The sequence below is a fragment of the Megalops cyprinoides genome, chromosome 7, assembly GCF_013368585.1.
Source record: "Megalops cyprinoides isolate fMegCyp1 chromosome 7, fMegCyp1.pri, whole genome shotgun sequence".
Taxonomy (NCBI): domain Eukaryota; kingdom Metazoa; phylum Chordata; class Actinopteri; order Elopiformes; family Megalopidae; genus Megalops; species Megalops cyprinoides.
The window spans coordinates 18,406,009-18,432,546 of record NC_050589.1 but is presented as its reverse complement, the minus strand read 5'-3'; the positions used below and the strand labels follow the sequence as shown (position 1 = coordinate 18,432,546).

Sequence of the window (26,538 nt, the reverse complement as noted above, 5' to 3'; positions counted from 1 at the left end):
AGCCCAAAATATATGACAGTGAAACATGCATGTATTACAGCGAATATACATAAAATCATAATTGCACATGGAGTTTCTAAAGCCCGAAAAAATGACTAAAGAAAATGATCAATTAAAAATGAGTGACATGGAAAATGAGAGGCAAGAGCGGTGATACTGTGATAACGCTCTGTGTAATGTTTTTTTAAACAACGGCTGGTAGCTATCTCCCCTTTCTTCCCTAGAGCAGATTCAGCCATTATACAGTGATAGCGGAACTCTTCCTGGTGTACCGAGTTAATAAAATATGAGCCTGAGGTGGATTAAGATGTGAAAAGTAGGGAGAGGAACTCTTTGGATGGGTGTGTCGCCGTACTCGTCGCAGCAAATTTCAGGAATCAAAGCCTGCCTAGCTTTTCTGACTGCTTAGTTTAGCAGTTCAGCAAATGACAAAACTGTTGAAACACTTCCACTTACGAAGAGGGGAAAGAGTACGGCAGGAGCCATCTCTTGTGCGCTTTCATTTTGACCTTTCAAAGGAAGGTGTGGACAGATCCCTTTAAATGTCATTGGCAAATGCCGCTATTGAAAAAGGGGGGGGGGGGGGGGGGCTTTGTCACGGCTTGGCTTTTTCAGGTACACAGTGTGTGCTGCTGCTTTATTTCTCCGGCCCTGTGTGGCAAGTCCCGCCTCTGCGTGCATCTAAAGCCTTCCGGAATATCACAGAGGACGGCTCTCCGCTGAGCTGTCCGCGGTGCTGAAACAGCTCCTCAGGTGAGAGCAGGCACGGAGGGCCGTTCCTGTGATCCGCGGCTGCTGTGTGGCGACTGATCCCGGCTGTCTGTTGGGGCGTGGGCGCTGGACGAAGAGGACGGGTCAAGAGAGAGGACAGACAGAGACTGGCACTGCGTAGCTGCCTGGCGCTGGAAAGACAGGGAAGGACCAGCCACTCTCTGCAGTGCAGCCACGCCCGCAGCTCGGTTGTCGTCCGCAAGTGAACTCCTCTGTTCGACCTGGACACTCGAGCTATGCAGCGGTTGAGAAAGCGAGAGGTCAGCTTGAACGAAAATCGATCTGCTGCCCCCCGCACCGCACCCTGCACTGAAAGAAATACCATAGTGAGTGCAGGGTCCTAATGTGTGAGCTAATGCACTGAGCTGGGAAGCACTTACACACAGAGATTCATTAGGCATCACGTATTGGCCTTCATCAAATTAGTGTCTTTTAAAGAACGCTCAATATGGCTCGCTCTTTATTAGTCCCATAATTAAATACTGCATCAGTGATACTGCTGCTTCTCCTACCCCTGCTAGTGCACCACAGTTGAGTGTAAAAAAGCAATGAATCTTCACGCTTTGCCTTAACACCTTTGAGATGTGTTATTTGAGCTGAAATGAGAAAGAAGTGCAGAGGTTCATTCTGCGAGTGAATTCACCTTCAGGTTGTCTCTGAATACAATTCAGTGGGCTGTGACTGCGGCTAGGAGCAGGCCTCTCTGTAATTAACATTTGTGAAAGGGGTTGTGTTGTATGCATTTTAAAGAGATTCTGATGAACAAAAACCAAGCTGGCAATAACAGGGGGACCGCAGTGTGTGTGTGTGTGTTTGTGTGTGTGTGTGTGTGTTTGGGTCACAACATGTATGCATCCATCTGTATCATTGGGCTTCAGTGTGTGCATGTGTCTGTATATATGTGAGTCTGTTGTCTCTGCATGTCTGTGTGTGTGAGTCTGTTGTCTGTGCATGTCTTCATGCGTGCATGTGTCTGTGTCGATACCATCTGTCCATCTTTGTGTGCATGTGTGTAAGTGCGTATGCGTGTGCAAAATTGAGTGAAAACAGGAATCCCACCTGGGACATCAGGCACCAGGAATCCTGTAGACGCATCACTGGCCAAGTTGCACATCCCAAGTCTGACTCCAGGCACAGATTTTCCCACCAGCCCCCCCCCCCCCCCCAAATCCCCCCCCTCCTAATCCCCCCTCAGTGTACCTTCTCTAACTGGGCTGCAAACAAAAGGGGCCGGCATAATGAGTTTTATAGATCTCTTTTACAGATCTCACTTCCCGTTAAATCGGGTCACATAGAAATAAGCAATCTTTTCTGCTAGAACAAAAATACGATTTTCCCACTGCCCCGAGCCACGGGATTTTAATCTGCCGAGCATAAAGGCGGAGGGGGTTAACAAAGCAGGCGTGCTTTACTGCGGAGATGTGCATAGAGAGACCCAGTGATGAAATCTGAACAGAGTGCTTACAATTTAAAAGGATTTTGCAAATATGTGCCAAAAACACTCCACAGCCAAAGATTGGTGAATTAAATAAAACATGTTGTTGTGCATGAATTGTTTACACATAACTGTGAGGTAAGGTGGCCATGGAAATGAGAAATGTGAAATACAAGGGGTCTGACTATTGGCCCTTTTCAATGCATTTCATTCAAGAGGGGAAAAAAGTGATAATGAAATACATTAATGGAATGCAAACAGAGAATGTGTTTTACATTGTTTTCATTCTCTCAGGAAAAGGCATTGATCTTAGTGATGAATTGTGGAGACGCATTAGCATCAAAGTGAGATGGAGGGACGAGAAAGACGCGGTAGGCAGCAGCACTGTTGCTCCTCAACATGTGACTGATTCATTTAACCAGACCTGAGAGACCAAAATGTATTGCTTTGTGGATCACCAACATTTTGCCATGCAGCTTTGCGTGTGTGTGTGTGTGTATGTGTCTGTGTCTGTGTGTGAGAGAGTGTGTACATGCGTGTGTGTGTGTGTGTATGTGTGTTGGTGTGTGTGAGTGTGTATATGTGAACACTGCTCAGAGTGGAGTCTTAGTATTTTTGAGTGAGATTGTAAGTGACAGTGTAATCACTGTGGTCAGTAGGTGACTGACTGACTGGAACGCAAATAGGAGCCCTGCACTCCTGCACTCTGATACTGAGAAGCATTGTTCTGTGCTCTCTCTCTCTCTCTCTCTCTCTCTCTCTCTCTCTCTCTCTCTCTCTCTCTCTCTCTCTCTCTCTCTCTCTCACACACACACACACACACACACACACACACACACACACACATACATTCACAGATTGACCCCTGTTCTTGCCCATACCACAATCGGATACATGCACACATACTGTATGCACAGATATTTACATACTTTTTCACACAGACATTAACATCACTGTTACCATGTGCATGTATGTGTACGTGTATATGGATGTGCATGTGAATATGTTTGTGCATGTGTGTATGTTGACCATGTGTGCTCACTGGCTACTAGTAGGGAATTTACCCCTATGAAAACCCAGTTCTTAGACTCAGGGTATTACTTCTAGCTGTTTAAAGGTTGCATGAAATCATGGCTGATTGCCTAGGGTAAATGTATGGAAGTATATGTGTATGAAGCGTGTGTGTTGAGTTTGTCTGCCTGTGTTATGCGTGCCTTTGTATACCCACTGGTAGGTGATGCACGTCAGTGAACCACCCAGTCCCCAGGCTCAGGGAACTGCCTCACAGAGTGCATGAAACTGCACTGATTGATTCCTTAACCAGGCGAGGCCCTGCGGCCGTATCAGACCCGTAACAGGCACACTGGCTGCGCTGGGCGCAAAAGGTAATGAAGATCAACAGCCCCGCTTAGAGGGTTTCCCACCTGCCCATCAGTGCCTCATATGAAAAGGGAGCGATGGAGAGAACCGTGCTACGTTTACGACTGTTTCCAAGGAGGTGATTACGGCGGCGCAAGCTGTCGTTTTTATGCCCCAGCAAACCTGACTCATGAAAAGCCGTGAGCTGAAACACAAGGGTCCGGACGATTTTATGAAGTTGATTGGCGTTACCGTGGCTGTAGCTCGGAAGCAGAAACACTTTAGACACCGCAGAGGGATCAATATAACCTAATTCCTCAAGGGTTATAAAGCCTGCAGTGACTTTATCATCTGTTAAAATGCCATTGGCCTCTTAAAAGGAACAAACTCTTATAAACTCAGACTAACTTTGAATTTCACAGAGAATTGTTGCAAGCCAACTGGATGTAGAAAGTTGCAAATTAAACTCTTTTCTGGATATATGTGTACCTCTGTGTGCCCTGCAACCTGACTCTAAACCTGACAGGACCAGATGAAACAAGTCTGGGTCAGGCCGGCCTGGGGATATAATTACGTTATAGGACTCGGGGTCAGGCCAGGTTGCGCTCAACTTTTCTGGACGTCAGATTTTGAATGCACTGCTTTCTAAAATCTGGCCCGAAAATCTAATTTTGAATGAATGACATACACACAAAGAGAACGAACATTTTAAGGCTACTGAGCATATCAAATTGGAATGGAGGATTCATTTATTTACTTACTTATTTAGACAGGAAAAGCTTATTTTCGCCAAAGTGACTACCATTGTCCAAAAAATGAAATTTTTGCATTTTTATTTGTTTACTTGCAAAGACTGCATTTACTGTATAGTGCACTGTCTTCCTAACAAGTATGAGCTTGTATCATGCTCATTTATGAAGATGCAAACCTTCACTGAGTGCAGTGTTTTACTGGAAAGGAGAGATTCTGGTAAGACAATTTTGATATATGTACTACTTTTATGTATATACCTACTGATTCTAATTTTGATTTATTATCATTATTACAGATATGATTATGACAATGACATATGACTTTCTATAGTCTTCGGTATTACAACTGCTGTCGTGCAAGCACCCCCCCCCAGCAGGTTGGGTTCAGGCCGGATTGGGTAACACATAAAGTTATCGTCCTTGGCCTGGGTCTAGTTTGGGCAGTATAATGTGTGGGTTGAGATGGGCTAAAGCTTTCAGGCCTGTGTATACCTTTAGCGTGAACACATACATATGTGCATGTATGCATGAACGTGTGTGCATGCACTCACAAGGTGTCGGCCAACATGAATGAAGCACTCACTGTACTACAGCTGCCAGCTGACTCGCTGTGAGCAGACGGGACTGGTCACACCCCGAGCTTGTTGACCGCTCTGAACAGACGCGCTCGGGTGCACGCCTGAGAGTGCCGGAGTGACACAGAGCCCCCTGAACCGCATCCTGATTGGCATGCAGGAACGATCAATCCTGGATGCTTCTGCTGTAATGAGTCTCTTCCCTGGGCTTCCCCATTACATCTGAAGTGTCTCCTTCACCTGCTAATTGCTGCGTAAATATTCCAATTAGGCCGCAGCTCCCAAAGAGGGGGATTAGCTGCAGACAAGCAGCTCTCAGCCCCCCTCACGTCTTGTTTAAGACCCCCTATGACACCCGAGGCTGTGTAGGAATGCAGCATTTACATCTCACCGCCTAATTAGGCAAGTGTGCAATTATGTTCACCTCCACCCTGCAACCCCCCTCCCTTCACTCAATAGTGAATAGCAGTCCCTGTCACTGAAACTGATGTGTCCTTACCTATGCCACTGAAATGCAATCAACAGACACTCCATCTCATTGGCTGTTTATAAAGATGCTCTCACTGCCATTATTCCCGCCTCCCACAGACACACCAGTACACACTCTGTGAAGTCTTTGAAACAGCAAATAGGTTGGTAACAAACACCTTAGCATCTGCCTTGCAACATAACCTAATAAGTATGCGTGCAAGATTTCCCGGGGAAAGCTGCTGAAGTTGAGAGAAGTATTTAATTTCTACCCTGACTTTAAAATTAGACTGGCATTTTAAGAGAAAAAAGAAACTCAGAAGGGATTGATAAAACTGTGACTTTTTTCCCTTGAGTATTTTTGCAAGGGTAAGAGTTTTCCATCTTCATGTGTTTTTGAGAAAATAAGCATGCATGAGGCTGTGTGTGTCCACGTGTGGTTGTGTGCATGCACATGTGCTTGTGTGTGCTTGTGTGTGTTCATGTGTGTACTTGTATGTGTGTGAATGAGGAAGGGTCTTATCCTCAGCTACAGGCTGGTAAACATACAGGTGTGAAGCAGCTTTAATCCTGCAACCAGACTGTCAGAGGATGGATTAGTGTTGTTCTGATAAGATGTGGGAATGAAAAACATGGTGGGACTCAGCATGGTTATTTCCTCCTCCTTCTCTCCTTTCACCCCCTTTCTCTGTCTCTCTCTGTCTGTCCTGTGTCTGTCTATATCTTCAATCTCTCCGTCCTGCTCTCTCATCATACAAAGTCCTGCTTATATCACAGCCTCCAGGCACTGATCAGAACCTCTGAGACAGTCCCTCTCTCCCATTGCTCAACTATGCTCAGAGCCCGGCTGTGGAGACTGCACAGCAGTATTGATCCAGAGACAGGAAGAGATTACGCACGCAATCTCCTGCTTCCCCTGCTGTTTGCCAGAGAGACACAGAGCCACCCTGGAGAGTCCCCCCTGTGCTTGTTCTTCCTGGTTATTTACCCTCCCTGGTACCTGCCAACGCCTCACACAGGATTGAGGCGGATTAAAGCTTTGTGCTGTATCGTGTACATCTGGTTCAGACATTTCCATGTTTTTGGTCTGTTTTGGTTTCTGTGACAGTTCCCCGCAAAAAGCCCCAAGCTCTGAGTGCGGCAAGCTGTGGGGTCTGGTCTCGGCCATCTGCGTTTGGATCGCAGACCCGGTTGCGGCATGGCCCAGGCCCTGCTACACCCCTGACACTCAAGGGCCCCCTAGGGCCTGTAATTAGCCCTTACCCCCTAGTGGAAATGGCGGCCTAAACGAGCCTCCGTCTCCCTCTTCCAATCTCGCTCCCTTTCAAGCGAGGTATGCCTGGGAGCAGACTCTCCACAGATGGGGTCTCCGTGCGGCACTGTAAGCCAGCCCATGAGCCGCGAGGAAAGTGCGGTGGTTAGAGGTGGGAGAGAGAGAGAGAGAGAGAGACAGCGTTGCATTTCTGATGTCTCTGTCTCGCTGTGCCTGCAGGTCCCTTTTTTAGATCAGTCACTGCTGGGGGGCAAACATTTTTCCTCCTGATTATTTATGTTTGTGGACAAGCTGTATGCAGGCCCTTTGGGGGCTGAAGAGAGAGACAGAAGCCTGATGTAAGCAAAAGAATAATGAGGTTTTATTCAGCTAGATATGTTCTAGTAAAAAGGAACTGTTGTGTGCAGTTTAACTCCTGAGGCTTGTTTAAAACCCAGCAAAAACACAAATGGGCATGGGAGTTACAATTGTCCAGGATAAAGCTAAGATGGGCAGACATCTGCTATGTAAAGTATACTAAAAATAATATGCTGTACTGTACATTATAGCATATGGTTATTTCCCTGACATTGATTAAACATGAAAACCAGCTCATGATTCAAACAGTATTCAAATAATAGTGTCATTCCCTGAAAGACTGTGAATATGTTAATCATTTAACATATCTATTTAAATGTCTCTAAACATTGTCTTCTGGGCTCTCTATTAATGGACAATTCATTTCAAAAGTAAACTCGGGGGACATGTTGGGTTGTACTATATGTGCAAAGCACTAACCAAGTGCATTTCCATAAAAGGGTAGTAAATGCATGACACATCCAGACACTTTCCCTAAGTTTATGTGTTTCAGAGAACCAATCTATGTGCTCCATAAATGGTCTCTTCTCAGATATTTTAAAATCATCAACAAATTGGAGATTATTGAATAACACAAAGTTGTCCTGTGAATATAAGGTGAATTCAATATCTTATCGACCCTTCTATGATGGCAGCTCACAAAGGAACCAGACCGTAGACGTTAAAGCTGTGTCTGGGATCACTGCTTGGAAGAGGAGACTCTGGTTTTGCGCAGGATAAAAAGTGCTTTTTTCCAAGCGGGCCCAGCATTTTCCTGCTTGTAATTAAAGCTCCAGGCAGGGCAATAGCAGAGTTTGAAATAAGGATGAAAGCGACGACTTGGGCTCAATCAACCTGTTTAAGTGTGAAGGCTGGATCAGAGAGCTGATGAAACGCATTACATCGGCTTTATCTCCCCTTTCATATCTACGCTAACACCCCCCCCAACCCACCCCCACCGCGCAAACCTCCTGACATTACTGTGGCGCATTTCACACAACGCATTGCAAGAGAGCGACTCCCAGCACGCCTTTCCACCCAACGAGGACATGAGTACAAAGAGAAACATCTGTCAGTTCATTACGTCTAATTTAAAAGTCTGTCCATTTATCTCACTGGACTAATTTGAATCAATTTACAGAATTAACTAGTGTGTTTGTGTTTGATTAAAATCATCGTTTCATGCCTTCTCATTTCTTTACATAAGAACGCCCATTCCTGCATGTCTCAGACAGATCTCTGACAGCTAGTGGATAGGGCTTAATGTGCTACAAATTTTGTGTTGAAGAACCAGAACTGTAAGAGCAAGGTTTTCAAGTGCATCAGTCGTCTGGATGCCATGACAATCTGAGCTCCTGCCCCCACTCACGCTCTGGACTCCTACTATAGATGTGCAGAAGTGACGGCTGGGAAAACTGGGCTGATCGAGGCCTGCTTGGGGGAGGGCTGACCTTTTGCTGGCTCCCTTCATTAGTGATCAAAGCCGGGCGGGCACTTCCCCTGGATGCCCGTGGGCGTAGCGTAACTGGAATCAAGGATGCCTGCTTGAGAGCTTCATTCCATATGGCTATTTTCAATTTCTCCCCTCTTTTATGTGAGGCAGCACAGTGCACTTCCTGTGTGCAAGGGGTAAGTGGGCAGCCATTGCTAACGATCTGCCTTCGCTCATGTTTCACTACCAGCACTACATACAAGGTCAATATATATTGCCAGGCACACATTCATTCAGCAAACAGTGATGTGAAGCAGAAGAGCTCTCCATCAGGAAGATCTTTGACGACTGTTTGGACAATACTCAGATTGAATCCGTAATAATTGTGGAGCTGCAGCAATAATTGACTCACAAACAAAACGTAGAAGGTGGGTGTGGTAACACTGGGGGATCGATGCATCACGCAACGGTTGTTCCTCGATCAGTGGTGCACTGACTGCATGGGTCTGCTTTTCTGTGGCAGCTCTGCTGTAAGAGCGAAAGGAGTGTGCTAAATGGCAGTCGAGGAGTGTCCTTCATGACTGTGTCTTGTGTAAGCCTCCCGCTGTGTGGATGTCGGGAGGGTGCAAGTCCTGGGTGCGCAGGTGAGTCATCCCGTCGGCTGCGGCGCCTTGCATTACGCCATTTCACTATCCCTCTCTGACATTTGAAGGGCCCCAGCGAGAGAGGGGCGGCAGAAATGTCAGAGCTGCTCATTACTGGGCCGCTGAGCGATCCCAACCGTCTCCACCCACTGTCGTCTCTTTAAGAAAGGGAAGAGGGAGGAGGGGGCGGGTCTAACCCCACAGTACAGAATGGTGGAGGGCTCTCATCTAAATCTGTGGGGGGTGGGGTTGAGATTTCACACTGAGCAGAAGACCTCTCTGCATGCTAAACCCAGATATGAGCCGCGTCCGTTGTTTCATCCCCCTGCTACCCCCCTTCTTCCGAGTCAGTGGTCTTTTGCATGGAGCGCTGCTGTCGCTGCTCTGTTTTCACAGCTGGCTGTCTGCCGGGAGATGCACGGAAGCAGGGGAAAATGTACACAGAGGAGGCGGAATGGGATTAACCTGGGTGTCGTCTTTATTTCTCAGTTCAAACAACCACTGAAAGGGCATCTGTTGCTTCAAGGATACAAAACTAACACTCATCTAAACAAGAGTATTTCACAGGGCTCTCTGCCTAATGCCTCACGCCTTCGCCAGCGGAGCGGCTTCCGTAGACACCCCAGTAGCCAATTATTTCAAAGGTTTTTCAAGGCAGTCAAACATTTGCACATCCTCCCACTCACCCTGGCATTTAAGGAACAGCTGGGAGAGTTTCAGAGGAACATGGTGTTCCAGCGACGGGAGTAACCGCTCGCAGACACACTGACAGGCGCCAAACACGCTGTTGGACACATGGAACGGACCGCGGCTGATGCATGCTGAATGGGTTTGTCAAAAATGGCAACTCTGAGATGATGGCAGATGAGTCCCTGGATGGTGTCACATATTGAATGTGTCAGCCACTGTACAACTCACAGGTATTCCAGATGCAGAGAGGAATTATCGCATATACGGTGACACTTGCCCAGGAGAAAATATCTATATATGGGTTGATGGCTCACTGTAAAATGGGCTTCCGGGTTTAGGCCATTCATTTGTGGTATCCACCCAATGTTCACTCAGAAGGCAACTGACAGATTGGAAGTACAGCCTCATTTCATCTAGCAGTGGAAGGGTGAGCTTTCTATGAATCACCCAGCATTCATTTGGGTTTCTCAGGCTCCATCTGCATTGATGTAGTCATACCTTTTGCCTGAGGTGTGATGTGGATCTTTTGAGAAACTTGAAAATGCCAGCAGGGTAGTTTGGGAAGAGTGGCCAGGAACAAAGATTGCTGGGAAACTCACCTCGCGGTCCAGCCCTGCAGCCACTGTAACGATGTCACCCGTCTCGCTGTTGATGGTGAACATGTTGGGGATGGGGCTCTGTGGCGACTGAGTCAGGATCCGGTAGCGTACCATCCCATTGGCCGTGGTGTCGTCATCGGCGTCGTTGGCTGTGACCTTCATCACATAGGAGCCTGATGAAGAGTAGCAACAGCTGTCACATACAAATAAACCTACGCAGACACGCACACACATACACTCACACAGGTTTGACACACTGTATGACACCAAATGGGACAAAAGTGTGGAATAAAAGTGCAGTAGAAAAGGGTAGAATTGCCCAGAACAGAATCCTAGCTAGGACTGTATTCATGATCTAACAGAATTAGGCCCAATAAGCTATTGCTTTAGCCAGATCCACACACTAAGCCAGGACTACAGGTGGGAGAAAAAACAGTGCTTCTAGTCTGCAAAAAAACCAATGGTTTGACCTGGCCGCTGAGCAGTATTTCTGATTTCCAGAGGCTTTGAGTCCAGGAAAGCCTAAGTCTTACTTGTCAGCTGGGCTCAGGCATTTGGCCAAGCAATTAGAAAACCGCGGTCCGTGGGAGACGGCTCACCTTCGCAGGGCTCAGGAAAATGCCGCTCTCCATCACCCACCCCCCCCCCCCACCTCCCGAGCTTTCCCTGGAGCCGCGATTCATTTCCTATCAGCTTGGACATGCGAAGGCAGGGGCCGCTCCCGCTGCCTTTCCCACTGCACTCTAATTGCAAGAGATAGCGCCATCATTCCGGTGACAACGCTCGTCGCCGGATAATTGTAACGGCAACTTCCATTTCAAACTTCATTAAATTTCAAAGCAAGATTTGTCACTTGCCCGGGGAGAGAGCGGACGGAACAGAAAGCGGATGGGGAAGAAAACACACACGCACACACGCGCTCCGCTCTGCGGACGCTCCTGTTTCGCAGGGGCCGCGTCAATGTTTGCGCAACTCACCGATGACAACCTGACAGGAGAGAGATGCTGCATCTTAACATGTCAAATGTCTCCCTGTTAATTTCATTAAACAGAATTCTTAACAGGCTTAATGCGGGCTCTTTGTATGGGCGGGTGTGAAACACCACTGTGCCTGAAAGGATTAATTCCTCAGCCCCTTAAATTACTCTTTAATTTGAAAACTAATTCAGCTCTGTAATTGGCTTTCCACTGAAATCGCTGGAGCTCAAAATTCAAACTTTTATTATTTGCACGCATGTCACGCATGGAGCCACACTGGCTCGGAGGGCCGTGAGATTATTTTGGGGCTTGTGACAGCTCCACTCTCTGCCTTCCGGGGCTGTGAGCACTGGCGGATGTCTTCGGCACACGAGTGTGAGAATGAGACAGAGAGATGGAGAGAGACAAAGGATGCAGGACCACTGCATTTTCCTCACCAGGGAGAAAGCGATGGAGGGGACGCTAACTGCGCCATTACACACTGGCCATAATGCCTGCCTCACACTGCAGTAACCACGGAGCTCAGGCACGGATGCTGCTTCAGATCAACAATGAGCCAGGTTCACACCTCATTTTCCAAGCAGGGAAAATGAACGAGCACATAAAAACCAGTGTGGTACATTTAATTTCCATCATGGGTATGTTAGTTTTTTACTTTTTAGCTGCTGAATACGTTTAAATGTTGAAAACAAACAAGGGAATTTGTTCAGATATAAATTGCATATGAGTGACCTGAACTGAGGCTGCAATATATATCTGTTTATTATTTAATAATGCAAGAAGCCAAGTACTGCTAGCATCTGTTTCTTATTTCATAAATGTTCTATTAAATTCATCTACGGTATTGGAAAGGCCTGATCCATCTTCAAGACTGTTGTAAGCTCAGTCTGTGCCACCAGGTGTCACTGTGTGCTATGTGCCAAAGCTCTCTAAGTAGGTAGAATAATTTGGTTCAAGATATTAGGCAGAATTCTCTATGGCTATGTGTCTAGCAGGAATAAAAGCAAACCAATTTCTTAGCACAGAAGTGGGAGAAGACAGGTCTTTTCATCCATTAAACTGATTGATGCATTCTTCTTGTCTTTTCCTGTGCGCAAACTTCTCAGGATAATTAAAGCTGCTGGTCATGTAGATGGGAACTTCTTTTAAATCTCTCGCTTAGACAGTTAACAAACTCCTTGAGATAGAAAAAAAGAAACATCTTCTGGATGACAAATTTGAGAGTGTGCTCTCACAGCGGAATTTTTTATCTCCCTCTGCTCCTCTTGTCTCTCTGTGCTTTCCTGCAAACACTGTGAAATCTGCTTGGTGATACTGCTAAGCAAAAATAAACTATGGAAACAGTGACAGCTGCCTTTTACAGCACAGTTGAGAACTTCTTATATATACATTACATCTGAATACTTGTGGACAGGGTCTTGTATTATTCTCTGCTTTGCTTGCCTATACAATGACCATCAGACCTCCATCTACAGACCCCGATCCCCATGTGGAGGCTACTTTTTTAATATCAAATATTTTGTTAATATCAAGTAATAATCAAGTCCTTATTCTAACTTACAAACTGCTTCCTTTTTAGAAGCACTGCTTAAATGTATTTAATGTACTCATGTACTAAGTCAGTCAAGGAGTCATGTACTAATGTACTAAGGGGTCAACATGTTCATTTTAAGAGAGGTTATACTTTTCTCTGCCCAGTGGGTTTATAGGTTTAATTTGTTAACAAGTTCATTATATTGTAATTTTTAATATCCCACAATTTTCCAGGAGTTTAACTTGATTGCCTGTGAAGGGGTCAGGAAATCATTTTCAATTTCATTCCCATACTGGCTGCTAAAGGTTGCTATAATAAATACAAATTGATTGATTGATTTTGTGTGTGCACGTGTGTGTATGTGTGTGTGTGTGTGTGTGTGTGTGTGTGTGTGTGTGTTTGTGTGTGCGCACGTGCGCTCAGATATAGGGGGTCAGGTGGGTGGTTACAAAGGAGCCACATGGTCTAGTGGTCCAGTCATCCTTGGGGATGAAATTTAAAGGTCTGATCTGCAGTTAAGGATGCAGGATTGTCAGAGTAAGCTGGCTGAGAAAAGCTCAGACAGCCCCAGGACTGCAGACAGACGTATTATACACAGGGACATAGTTTCTGAGGGAAGTTACGAATCAAACCTACTGCTCCAACATGACTAAAATAGTTTGGCTTGAAATATAAAAATTAAAATGCATTTTATTGTTGTCCATCTGGAAAATTCTTTAAATTTACAGCTCATTTCTTCACAAACAGAGCTAAAATATAAAAGAAAAAACAGTGTGAAGACCTCTGCACATGGCTAAACAAACAGTTTAATGAAAGAGAAAAGTCCCTTTGCTATTACTGCTGTCAGATAATATGCTAATTCATTCTTAATTTATTGGTGGTGTGAATGGTAATGTTGTAATTAGTAGCTGGATCTAATCTGTACTACATTCATGGATTGTGATCGCAATCACATAATTTGCTACAAACCAGTTACCACAACTCAGTTACAAATCCCACCAACAATGCCTACATGCCAATAAAGTGCTTCTGTCAAGACCTCTTTGCATAATTTTCACATTTTTACTGCAGGGAATAAAATTTTGATTATAGGATTTCCTGCTGATAGCAAAGGTCAAATTTACTCTCCATTTTTTCACAAATTGGATTATGTAAACTGTAACTGGAATAAAATTTATTTCCCTGTTTCATCCACACCACAAGTAAGTGAAGTAATATATATTTTTATGTTAAATAATATCTTCAACATATTCCCAAGGGCTTGTGCTATTAAACTTTCTCCACACAGACAGCCATAGTATGGCCCGGTCTGACATGAGGTTTAGCAAACTCATACACAAACCTTAATACTCCCAGCCAACACTTGTCATTCACGGCACTCTCCCCACCTCTACACGTCGGCACTCACTCATGTGTGAATTCATAGGAGAAATGAATGTTTTTGAAAAGTGCAAAATAAAAAAAATAAAAAAAACAAGGTAATACTTTAAAAACTTTAAAAATGAACACTTTTAAAATGACTGGACAAATAAGTGGAAAACATTGTATGCATAAATAATAGGAGCATGTCAGGTGAAATGTAAAATAAATTGTACGTTTTTGCACTGATGCTGATCACCTATCACTATCCTTTGCCATCAGTCAATATATGACAGCAGAGATGAGGGCCATTTACTATAGGCTTTTACAGAGATGCATGTCAGGGCAGATTAGAGAACATCATCTGTAACACTATGCCAGTGTGGTAACACGGTGCTTGAAGGCAGATTCTGTGATGTTGGTCCTCTGAATGTAAGCTATAGTACCGCTTTTATAATGAATAGTTACTTTTGGCAACAAAAATCTGACAAGTTAAGAGGACTTCATTAATGTGACAGACCAGACGTTGACGCATGAATTCAACATGCCCCAAACATATTCTCTCATATCAGCAAACAAAAATCTTGAATTAGAATATTTTAGAATATACTTAATTTCATTGAAGTCTTTGGACTTCAGAACACTGGGCTTTCAGATGTGTCGTGCATCTGATCAATAGGGGAGAACGTGCATATCCAATGAGCTTCCATGCTGTTCCTCCTAATTAACTGCTGGGATACACAACATGACCAATCCCTATCAGAATAAAGATTTTGAAGCACAATACACAAAATAAAGGCAGAGAGATACTTTTCAGCTCCTAACTTGTGCTGCCGAGCATTTCATCAGCCATGATGCAAGAGGAAGTTCTGATGGCAATCATTATCCTTGCTGGCTCTCTTTTTAAAACAAACCGGCTCGGCTTGCAAAAACGCACTTTTCCATGAGTCGACAGAAAGTTTTCAGACCTGTAAGAGGTGGAAAGGAAATAATAACGCGGAGGAAGATGTGTGGTCAAGAGCCTGGAGCGAGTGTCCAATTAGGAGTGCGAGCTCAGGCAGCGGCCTGCGGGGGCGCTCTCGCCGTGCTGCTGTTCAGGGAGCACTGCCCGAGGGGGCTGCCAGGGGTGGTGGGGAGCGGGGCCAAAGGTGCCCCCCTCCAATTGCTGAACTAAGCACAGCCTATGTCACACACTGACGGGATGGAGTCTGGGAGGTTGAGGTCGTGGGGTAGGAGGGTGGGGGGTGATTGTTGGAGCCTGGGGCAGGTGTGCTTCACAAAGGTCTGGGGGAAGCAAGGTACAGGCGGAGAAGGAGAGCGCAGGGATTCAAGGTGCCAGGACCTCTGTCAGCTCCTTCTCCTGTTTCTCCACCGCTCCAACGGCTCTGGATCCCCTGTGACGCGGTTCTGTTTCCCATTATTTGTCTGCGGTTAGGGCTGAAACACCTTGGCCTGGCATGTTTTAAAAACAGCCTCCGGTGTCAACCGAGGCCCCGGTAATGCGGGGCCTGCGCGCCCGGAGAACCTGAGACAGCCGCGCCTCCTCAGTGGCCGTGGCAGTCTTCCTCTGTGGGGAGGAAACAAATGACCCTGGCGCTCCGAGAGAGCACTGCAATAAAACCCTCCCATGCGTGCTGCGGCCGCTTGAGTGCAGCGCCGCTCAGAAAACGATAATAATGGCTGTGTGCAAGAATCTCTTTAACTGTCTTTCCTCCTCATTAAGCCTGCTGAATATAAAATACAGGGTAGTCCTTTACTCCGCGGGCATATTCATCCCATCTCCCACAGGGCCGGCCTGGCAGAGGCCCAGGCCCACGCTGGTCCGCATCTACAGCACACACAACTAGGACTCCCAGCTGGGAGGCTTTTAAAGAGATCTCAGGACTTTGATCCCTACCCCAATATTTCATATTTTTAGACTCTCTCACAAGATAACGTGAGGTGAAAGTCTCTTTTTTTTCTATTGGACTGAATTTGGTCTGAAAAATGAATAGGACGAGGAAGAAAAGGGTGAGCTCACCACTGTGCTTGGTTTATGGACAACTGCACTCTAGACTTCTTCTCATCGATTAAAACACTTTTTCAGGCAATCTGCAAGGGATGCTGCACCGCTATCCATCTGACTCAGCAAGGGGGTAATCCCTGAAGTACTTATCCCTGCCCCCACAAGAGACCACATGGGCATGGCCTGAATAAACTTGCGCTTTGGAACAAATATCAATGAGATTCAACTGAGAGCACAGTCAAAATTCATTCACTCATTCGTTCATGTTTATTTTCCCACCCATCACTCCCACTCAACCGTTCATCCTGTGTTCACACACTCATCCTCTCCATTCATTCACCCATTCACACTTCCTGTTACCTGGCTTGGACCCCTCATCCACCGATCCGTTGTAGACCTGGTTACGGAACTCAGGCCTGTTGTCGTTCATGTCGATCACATAGATGTAGAGGTCAATGGGGTTCTCCACCTTGTTCCCATTCATGTCCACAGCATGGGCTCGGAGCTGCAGTGGAACAGGGGACAGGTGTGCATTAGAGGGAAGGCAACCATGGCACAGGTTAAGAGTGTGGTTAAAAAAAAAACAACAAAAATAAAGGACAACAACAATAAAGTGCATCTGGGGGAACGTTCTAATGAATAGTTCAGCATTTGACATCGCCATGTGAACTTGTTCTCTGCAGTCTACGTGGCGGCGGTGGGGGCACCCCTGTCGACAGACGACCTGCCAAAGTGCCATGAGTGCGGCGCACTGAGAGCAGGCCCCGGCAGGCCCTCTCTGGGCCGTTTTTCATGCTCTCTCAACTGCCAGGCGCTCTGGTGAACTGCGCACACCTATTTATCACGAAGCTCCCCGTGTTTCTCCTCAGCGGAGAGCACCTCCCAGTTAATACTGCTCTCACTGTTCACCGCGCTCATTTGTTTTCATTCACGGGCAAGGAAGTGCTGGGGCAGCACACCAAAAGGAATAAAACAGCCACTTCCTTTGATGTGGGAGAGTGACTTATGCTACACAGCGGGGGTGGAGGAATAAAAGAAAGGTTTTGGGTAACGCCGGCTTTGGTGCACTCAGCGTTCCCCGCTGGTCTGCAGAGTGATGCTGGTTCACGCTGGCCTGCTGATCCTCTCCCCCTGTTTGCCTGAACTCCTCGCTCCTCACCCCCCGTGACCCATCCGCGGAGGAGATCAGGGGAACCGGAGGAAAGGCGACACCCGCCACTGAACTGTCTGCAAAATCCCCAAAGTCTCCAGCACATGCCCACAGACCCACAGGACGGCACGGAGGATGTGCTCAATGTCTGTAAAGGAAAAATAACTAACCTAAAATAACATAAATAGGAAGTTTTACCAAAGAAAAACAGAGAGATAGAACTGGAGGGACTACACACAAAGCCTCTATATATAAATACAACTGGATGTTGCCAGCTTGCCTCCATATGCAACGAGAAGCCCAAAAAAATCTGCATACATATACAGGGAGAAGCACATGCTGCACAGCAATGGCAGCATACCTCCAATTTCAATGCGGCTGTAATCAGTAAGATGCACTTTTTTCTCTGAGCCCAGACAGGTGCACGAATATTTAACCACAATGACAGCAAGCACAAGGGTTTGACGATGAAACACTCTGTAGCCTTTAATTTACCTGAACCGATATTATGTCAGTCCCTTTTAAAGGAAAAAGAAAAAGGCGAATAAACAAGGGCTCAGAATACAGAAGCTGTGTTGCCTCGCTGTGAAACTGCAGAGGCACAAGGCAGATGGGCCTTTCGGTGTGAGGGGAGCACCCGTATCACTGCTCAATAAAACATGCATATGTGAACCGAAGATGATCTGGCCCAGGGCTCACAGCATGGCACAGGACAGTCCAGAACACTACCTGTGAGGGATGTGGGATAGGTCCAGTGTGGGAGTCAGGGCTGAAGTCTTTTGTCGAAGGATGGTGATGTGTGACAACAATGGTGAGTGCTGTGGTGTAGCGGTGAGAGAGCCGTATCCCACAGAATCATACAAACAAGTTTCAGAATATCTGTGAGACAGCGTGAAAACGCAATTATTATACAGTGGCCCGGACAACCCCATAAATAAACCACTGAGATGAAGCATGAACCGGGACCCAAAACATCACTAGATCATTCAAAATGACTGTGCTAGCACTTAACCTCCCTGTTTCACATCATAATCACTGAGTTATTAAATATGGAATTCTAAAGAAGATGTGTGTGCTTTACCACAATCAATACATCTTGGGTTTCACTCTAAAGTTTTTACATTGAATGAAAGCTGAAATTGATATGTCATGAGTAGCCCAGTCCAAAATCTTTTCCTCATAAGGAATCTTAAGAAAATATTTTCAGGAATGATTTTTTTCATAAACTAGAAGCAAAAAATTACAATAACAAGCACTGGATATGGATGGTATGTTAATAATCAATAAACATTTTTGGTCTGTTATTCCAACACTCCAGAGAAGGTCAAACAAACATACAAAAGCTTCAAAAGTGCAGAATTGCTTGGTTAGCTTGAACTATAACGAGATTCTATTCAGCTATTGTATCCAAGAATAACAGAGGTGCACCCAAGAATGTTTTTGGATAATACTTTTTATTTATTTAAAACTACGACAATAATCTACAAGCAACAGGAATTCTCTATAATGACAACAAAATTAAAAATTTAACTCAGATCCCATAACATTCGTTTCTGCCAGCTTTCTACAGTCTTTTAAATTTGTAAAATAAAAGGTGTTGCGGCCCTTGTTGAGGTGCTTAGTGAACATTACCTGGGCCTTTAGTCTGCTCTGTCAGGCCTTATTGCATTACAAGGTTTTAGGCTATCCAGACACGATCTCATAGTTGCAGAGTTCACCAAGGAACTAAGAGTACACAATTAAAGTGCTCCATGTTGCCATCTTGAATTATAACCACTTCACAAAACTCCACCTCTGTACTTCAGCCCCTCCAGTACAGACAAAGCTAAAGTAAAGCTTTGTACCAGACCCATAAACACACAAGCACACACGCGCGCACACACACACACACACACACACACACACAAACACAGAAACTCACAGGCACACAGTTCCATATAGAAGCACAAGAGAAGCCACACAGCAGGACACAGATACAGACAGTCACAAAGGACACTGCAATACACACTGATACATAGGGACACATAAAGCAAAACAGGGAGAAAACAGGATGGAGTACATGTAGACAGGCAAAGATGCACACAGTCAGAGAAATAGACTGATACACAGATACACAGCAAGTCTGAGATGTTGAGTGAGAAAGAAACACATTGTCTCACAGTGTGACACAAAGGTACACGGAGAGGAACAGAGACACACAGTGAAATACAGAGAGAGGCCGAGTGAGACAGAGTCACAGAACGAGACACAGTTACATACAGAGAGATGTGGCGAGGGACAGAGCCACAGATTCCCACAATGAGAGAAAGACAGAGCAATAGACATAGATTCACACAGTGAGACAATGACAGACATGGTGAGATCTGGTGATGCATAGTGGGGCACAGAGAAACAGTCAGACGGAAGGCAGCGTTGTCATTCTCACTTTCTAGGCTGCCTCAATTCCTAGGAAGAATCCTGTTGAACCCGTTAAAGGCTGCACTCCAGCAAAGGTCCATCAAGGCATCAGCTACTCAACTACAATATCTTCAATTGAATCTCTGGCAAAAGCTAACGCTCTCTGAAACAATCAAATAGAAAAAAGACTCCTTGGATTTGTAAAGCATGCGTCAAGAATCTAGATACATGACCCAGCCCTGGTAATGCCAGGCAGCTGAAGAACATGTGCAGGGTCACTCTGGAAACCTCACAAATATAATCTTACATGCTCACTCTGTGAGCTGTAGGCCTGCAGAGAAAATAACAGAATTATTTCAATTCACTTCCTCACAACTGATGTATATCCTTTCCATTTTTCCCCCCGCAAAAATTGCATCGCTGGGTCTCCCAAAGGTTAATTTGACTTTACTTTTTCCTGCACATTGTTTGATCTCGCTGTGCACCCAATATCCGTGCGCAGCGATTGCCATGAACGCTCTTGACTGGTGCCAGGGACGTTATCACCGCCGCTGCCGGATCTGGTAATTCAATAACATTAGAAGTCAAAGATTACTGCCGTGTTTAAAGAAGGGAAAATGTAATTCTGTGTTGGAATTAAAGTTATTATCTTCAAAAGGATGGAAAAGCGGTCACCGCTGATTGGGTGCCCCTCTACCCGGGCTTTCGATGGAGATAAACTAGGGATGCTGCAGTGCCTGGATGTGTCAGATTGGAAACTGTATTTCTGTGAGAGTTCTGCCTCTTACTAAGTCTCTGTCTTCCTGTTACCTGTGTTAAAAAAATGACATGAAAATGCCAAATGCTATGCAGGACTCACATGCTGTTACAATCAAGTACTGGAATCAAGTATTTTTCTCCAGACTTTTTCATATCTGATATTCTGACAGCCATTCAATAACAACAGATGTCCTAAGGCTAAACAAGTGATTAATTAATTACTAACTGATATCTTTCTTTGATCTACAGAGAAATAAGAACTTATGCATAGTTTTAAGTAACTTAAGTAATTACATATGCAAGAATGAACCGGTACCCCAAATGCATGAGGCGAGCGCTTGGAGAGCCCTGATCTAAATTCAAAGAGCAGAATAGGCCCTTCAACGTGAGTTTGTTCTTCCTTGAGAAACTGTGCCGTTCTCTCCGCGAGTCCTCTCCACGAGTCCTCTCCACGGTCCATCTGTTTGCCTTCGCGCAAAGACAACGTGCATTCCCCCCACTTAATTATACAATAGCTTTAGGTTTCCATATCGGCCTGAGCAAACAAACAAACAAACAAACAGAAATCTATCTGTTTTCTCAGCTGCAATACTTTGCCCTGTTGAATCTTGTGGAGAGGAAAGCAGGTTTAAGAAGTCTGCTCGGTGCGCAGAGCGTGGAGACTGCCGGCATCTGGCCATCCATCATTATCAGTTTGGCAGGTAGACTGGGCCGAGGTTCTGGGCCTTAAATGCACTCTCACACTGGCGTCCCTCATCAGGACTCGAGCCTCCTGGCCGAGGTAACTTCACCAGCATTGCTGATCTCACAACAGACTTCTCCATTTCAATCAGGGATCACAAGGCTGCATTTGCTCTAAGTACTGTTATTGGACTCAACTCCCTCTCGGGCAAGTGCCCACTCAGGGGGCGGTTCTACGAGACTGGCTTCACCATGTTCAGGCCTTCCTAACACGCTGCTTTAACAAATCCGGATCGCCCGTTCGACACACTGATTCCTCACGCTCCGCTCTCCGCGGAAGCTGGGGATAAATGTTCTCCCATGCGTGAACCATCCAGCTCTGGCACAAAGGCCGAATCTCTAGGTGCTCTCTAAGGCTGTAATTTGGGCTGATTGGTCGATAGAAAGTGTTCCATCATCTGGAACGAAAGAAACCAGGAAAAATAAAAGAAAATAGGGAGAGACAGAGAAAGAAGACAGATTGAAAATGAGGGGGACGGATGAGCATCAGACCATAACAAAACAGAAGTATGACTATGTTTTGGGAGAAAATGGTACTTCCTATCTGTATTGTAAGGGTTGATTTAAACCTATCCGTGGCTTAGGTCTATTTGGCAAATTGAGGAACCCTTTTCTGTATCCACTCTCTCATGATACAATCACTTTTTCAATCTGCAGGTTTACACATCCAACTAATACCACAAGGAAACTGGTCTATTACCATGTTATGAATTGCCCCACAGAGATATATGGCTGAGGTTCACTATATAAAATAAATGATTCAACCAATAAAACCTATACTACTGTCAGTTTGTGTGAGTAGCTTTGTGGTGTTCCTCTTTATAGGGAATAAGATAATATTTTGCATCATTGTAGTTCACCTAAGAACCAATAGATGGCTGCAGTTTATCAATAGGAGAAGCCTTTGTCAGAGAGATACAACCTATTTCCAGAGGATACTCTTTTTTTACAGTTAAATACAGTTTCCAATAACTAGCTGGCCCTTTACCTAGAAAGTCCTTCAAAAAGTCTTCACTAATTATTTGTGCTCATTTGATTCTGCATGACTGAGATGCAAAAAATGAAGGTTTGTTTTCCCCTGAGTAGTTTCATTGTCCAAGAAAACTGAGGTTGCAGACTTTGTTTCATTTTAGTGACAAGCAGTCTTTGACACACTGCTAACCCTAAAGGAAAGTCAGAAAGGCAATAACACATTTCAGAACACTATTCATAAATTTGGTGCTCATAACTGTCATGTCAATGCCCTCTGCATCCTGCATTTCTGAATCAAAATCCAATTTAGTATGTTTCCCACTTAGCCATCTACTCATTACAGACACAGGGCAATTATACAGGAGCCATCATCAGGAGGGCGCTGACCACTTTATAAATCTTTGCAACCCCAACACAGCCAGCACCTGGAAGCACAAGACTTCTTTTAGCCACTCTGGCAGGCCATCAAAAAGAACTAGTACCTTTGCTGTCTCCCATCTTTCATGGGTTATTTATTTATTTCATGTATGATGTGTTTATTCCAATCTACCTTGAAGGGAGCAGGTTTCTCAAGGAAGTACTGACAGTACATTGAGCAGTGCCTCCAAACAGTGACATCAATGGGGCAAACAGACAGCATCACACATTAAAAGAGCCAGGCACACGTTTGATTTTATACACCGTCGGAAATCACAACAAAACTGCCTTTCATTAGCACTGACAGCCCAGATGAATTTACAAGTTCCTCTGTGTTTGTACACAAAACTGCACTGCGGTATCTCTCTCCTAATTGACAGGTTGAGTTCCACAGAATCTTCAGGTTCACCTCGTGAAAGACTGCTACATACATAGAGTGTGTATATATATATATATATATATATATATATATATATATATATATATATATATATATATATATAGTTGTAGCATTCATTCCCTTCAGAACAGCTTAAATCCTTCTTGGAATCCTTCTTGAAATCAACCTTCAACAAGGAATTCCAGTTCTTTGAAAGATGAAGGAGGTCTCCTCCACACTCTACATTCTACAATTTCTCCACAAGTGTTTAGTGGTGTTTAGATCTGTTGATTAGGGAGGCCACAGGAACTGTTTGACTTCATCCTGGTGTTCATCAAACCACTCTTGAATCCATTTAGCAGTGTGTATGGGGGCATTATCATCTTGGAATATGGGAACATCTTGAAGAAACAAATTTTGCACCATAGGGTGCACCTGGATATGTTAAATGGCCTTGTATTCCTTAGATGTAATTCTACCATGCAGAGTAATAATTGGACCCAACGACTCTCACATGATGGCTGCCCATACCTAAACAGATGCACCACCTTGTACAGCTGTGAACAGGCAATGTGGGATAAAGGCGTGCTTTGACATTCTCCAAACATAAACCAATCCAGATGGAGAAAAGGACTTAAAGAGTACTAAGTAAAATCAGGCCACTTTATTTTCTTCCACTGCTCAGAAGCCCAGGTTTTGTGCTTATTACCCCAGGTTAATAAGGATTAATGTGGCCCTGGTTACAAGTGGTTTCTGAATGTCAGCTTTGTGAAGCATACAATGCACTGATTTTGCTGAGACTGGTTCACAATGGTGTAGACCCAGTGCTGTGGTTATTTTTGAAGTTGTTGGCTTGTGGGTTTTAGCAACTATCCTGTCCATCATCCCTGTCTTTGAACTTCGACTTACAGCCACTGTTCCTATTTCATGATACAGTTTTTCCCTGTTCGGCATACACCATCATTATTTCTGACACTGTTCCCCTTGACACATTAAGTCATTCCACTTTTTTCTATGACTGACATACCTGCAATTCAAGCACAAACTATTTAATATCTTTTGGAAATCTGTTAGATTTCTTGTGTTGCTTTAGAAACTACATATCAAGTTGTTGATTTTAAACATCTTTTATAGCAGAAACATATTGGTAATTAGTACTGACAATAACAGGGCACACATGGCAGACTCCTCACTTATTGATAGCTCTGTCCATAGGTTTTTAAATGACCAACTTCAAATGAAACTTACAGTTACGGATAGTTCTCAAAGGAATAGATGTCTGAGCACAGAGAATATTAACCGTGGACTCACATGGTAGGAGGACCTTTCTTCCCTGTCCAGAGGCTTGGTGACGAACATCTTCCCTGCCACTGGGTCAATGCTGAAGACCTCGTTGGGTGGCTGGTCGGCACCGACGCCTGTGATACTGTAGCGAATCTGAATGTCCCGGTCCTGATCGGAGCGGATCTAAACACAAGAAAAGCGCAACAAGGGAGTGAAAGGTCAGCATCTTTTCAATTCAATTTCCAAAGAAGAGCTACAAAGGCTTCTATCCCAGTTCTGAGCTGATTTGATTCATTTGGACAAGAGTGATTAGTAAGTACAATCAGTGATCCTCTTGATGTTTAGATTAAAGCCCCAAATGCCCTCTGGTACTTTTTAACATTCCGCTAGCAGCTATGTGTATGAGGTATACCACTCGATGACTCCCCAACATGCCATGCTGATGGCATACACGTGGATTGCATCGAGACAAAGTACAACTGCAAGAATCCCTGTAAGACATCAAGTCTTTGAACACTGTGGAGAGCTGTGCTGCTAATTTCTCATTTCAATTAAGCGCAACCTAACTGAACCACAGTGTTGACAAGTAGTTTACATCTGATTAATTACCACACATTCATGCCTTTCATTTACATCCAAGGACGACCCCCCAGTCTGAAATCCAAACATATTTTGCATGGTGGGTGTGTGCGCATTTGGGAGTCATTGAGTTATAAAAAACATAACAACCATGCAACAAAACAGAACCAAATGAGATATCCTAATGACAGCAAACTGACAGATCTTCTGCAGGCTTCTTTCTTCCAACAGAACCTTTGTCTTTGATTTTGGTATGTGTTCCAATGTGTGATGATATTTGGCTTGTGTTTTATTCCAGTTCAGTTTTCTCACAGGGAGATACTGTGGTAAATCTCAGGGCCATTGGGCTAAGGGATGGGTAGTTTTACTGAGCATATACTTTGCATTGTGGTGATCAATGTGGAGGGAGACAACTTTGTAAACGTGCCCACAATTCTATATCCAGTTTGTAATACTGATGATGGATATTGACTTAAGTCATTCTTGAATGCACTGGCCTCTGTTTTATTAGGTGACTATCCTATTTTGTCTCAGATTGTTTTCTGTAATTTCTCCCCACACTTTGCAGCCACAAAGGGAAGATAAACATTTTTTTCTTTTATGGTGTAAAATGATCTGCATGTTTTATTGTTCTGTTATTAAGTTATAGGCTGAGGCTCTCCACTGAGATTTTATTCCTAAATGAGTAGTATACGCTAGGGCTGCTCGATTATGGCAAAAATCATAATCACGATTATTTTGGTCAATATTGAGATCACGATTATTTAACACGATTAATCATTGACTTTTGAAACATCATGCATTTATTGAACTTTCAAAAAAACCTTGTCTTTTTAACAGTGGATTTTCTTGAACTTTAAATATAATTCAACTGAAAAACAAATAAAATATATACATTTCAATAAAATATAATTCAACTGAAAAACAAATAAAATACATACATTTCAATAAATAATGCGGCACAATGACCATTTTATCTCGATTATCTTGTTTTTCTAATCGTTGGAAGCCAAAATCATAATTGATTAATCGGCCAGCCCTAGTATACGCAACACTCTATTTTCCTCATTTTCAATGAGACTATATTAAGTGTTTCACTCTGACATCTGGATCTTTCATATGTCTTTTTCTCTTTGCATTTACTTCCAAGGCCCAAGTCTACAGTCCTGCTCCACCAGCTCAAAGTTGAGCAGAAATTGAATATGTGCATCATGCAAAGGGAGAGATAATTGTAAATTACTCCCACACTGGAACCAATTTGTTTTTATAAATTTAGAACAGTGTTGAACTCAAGATGTAGCCCTATATCAAATGTAAATCTCACTCTGTGTTTTTTGTCTTTCTGTATCAATTTATATGTTAAAACCCCAAGGCAGCAGTCTGGTATAACTGTTAAGAACAGGATTATAACCTAAAGGTTGGTAGTTCAATTCTCCAGTATTACTGTTGTCATACCCTTGATAAAACTACTTAGCGTTTGTAAACATCTCAATGAAGAACATTTAACTGAAAGCTGTGCAAGTGACACTGGATATGCAATTTTTATGTGGTCTCTTGGTACTCATAACATGCAACGTGACTTCATAATCAACATATCAGCTCTTGCTATCAAACCTAATGTCCATATTTCTTTCACTAATGCACGCAAATG

The 26,538-nt window shown here is 44.3% G+C and overlaps 1 protein-coding gene across 1 annotated transcript in view; it reads right to left on the bottom strand.

Moving 5' to 3' along the window:
- cdh4 (cadherin 4, type 1, R-cadherin (retinal)) overlaps window positions 1-26,538 on the bottom strand; it is a 285,630-nt gene that overhangs the window by 31,924 nt on the left and 227,168 nt on the right. Inside the window, exons 6-8 of the mRNA XM_036533980.1 lie at window positions 24,336-24,491; window positions 16,570-16,714; window positions 10,335-10,507 (exon numbers count right to left, since the gene is read on the bottom strand). Coding sequence (XP_036389873.1) covers window positions 10,335-10,507; window positions 16,570-16,714; window positions 24,336-24,491 — 474 coding nt within the window. The remainder of the gene's footprint in view (window positions 1-10,334; window positions 10,508-16,569; window positions 16,715-24,335; window positions 24,492-26,538) is intronic.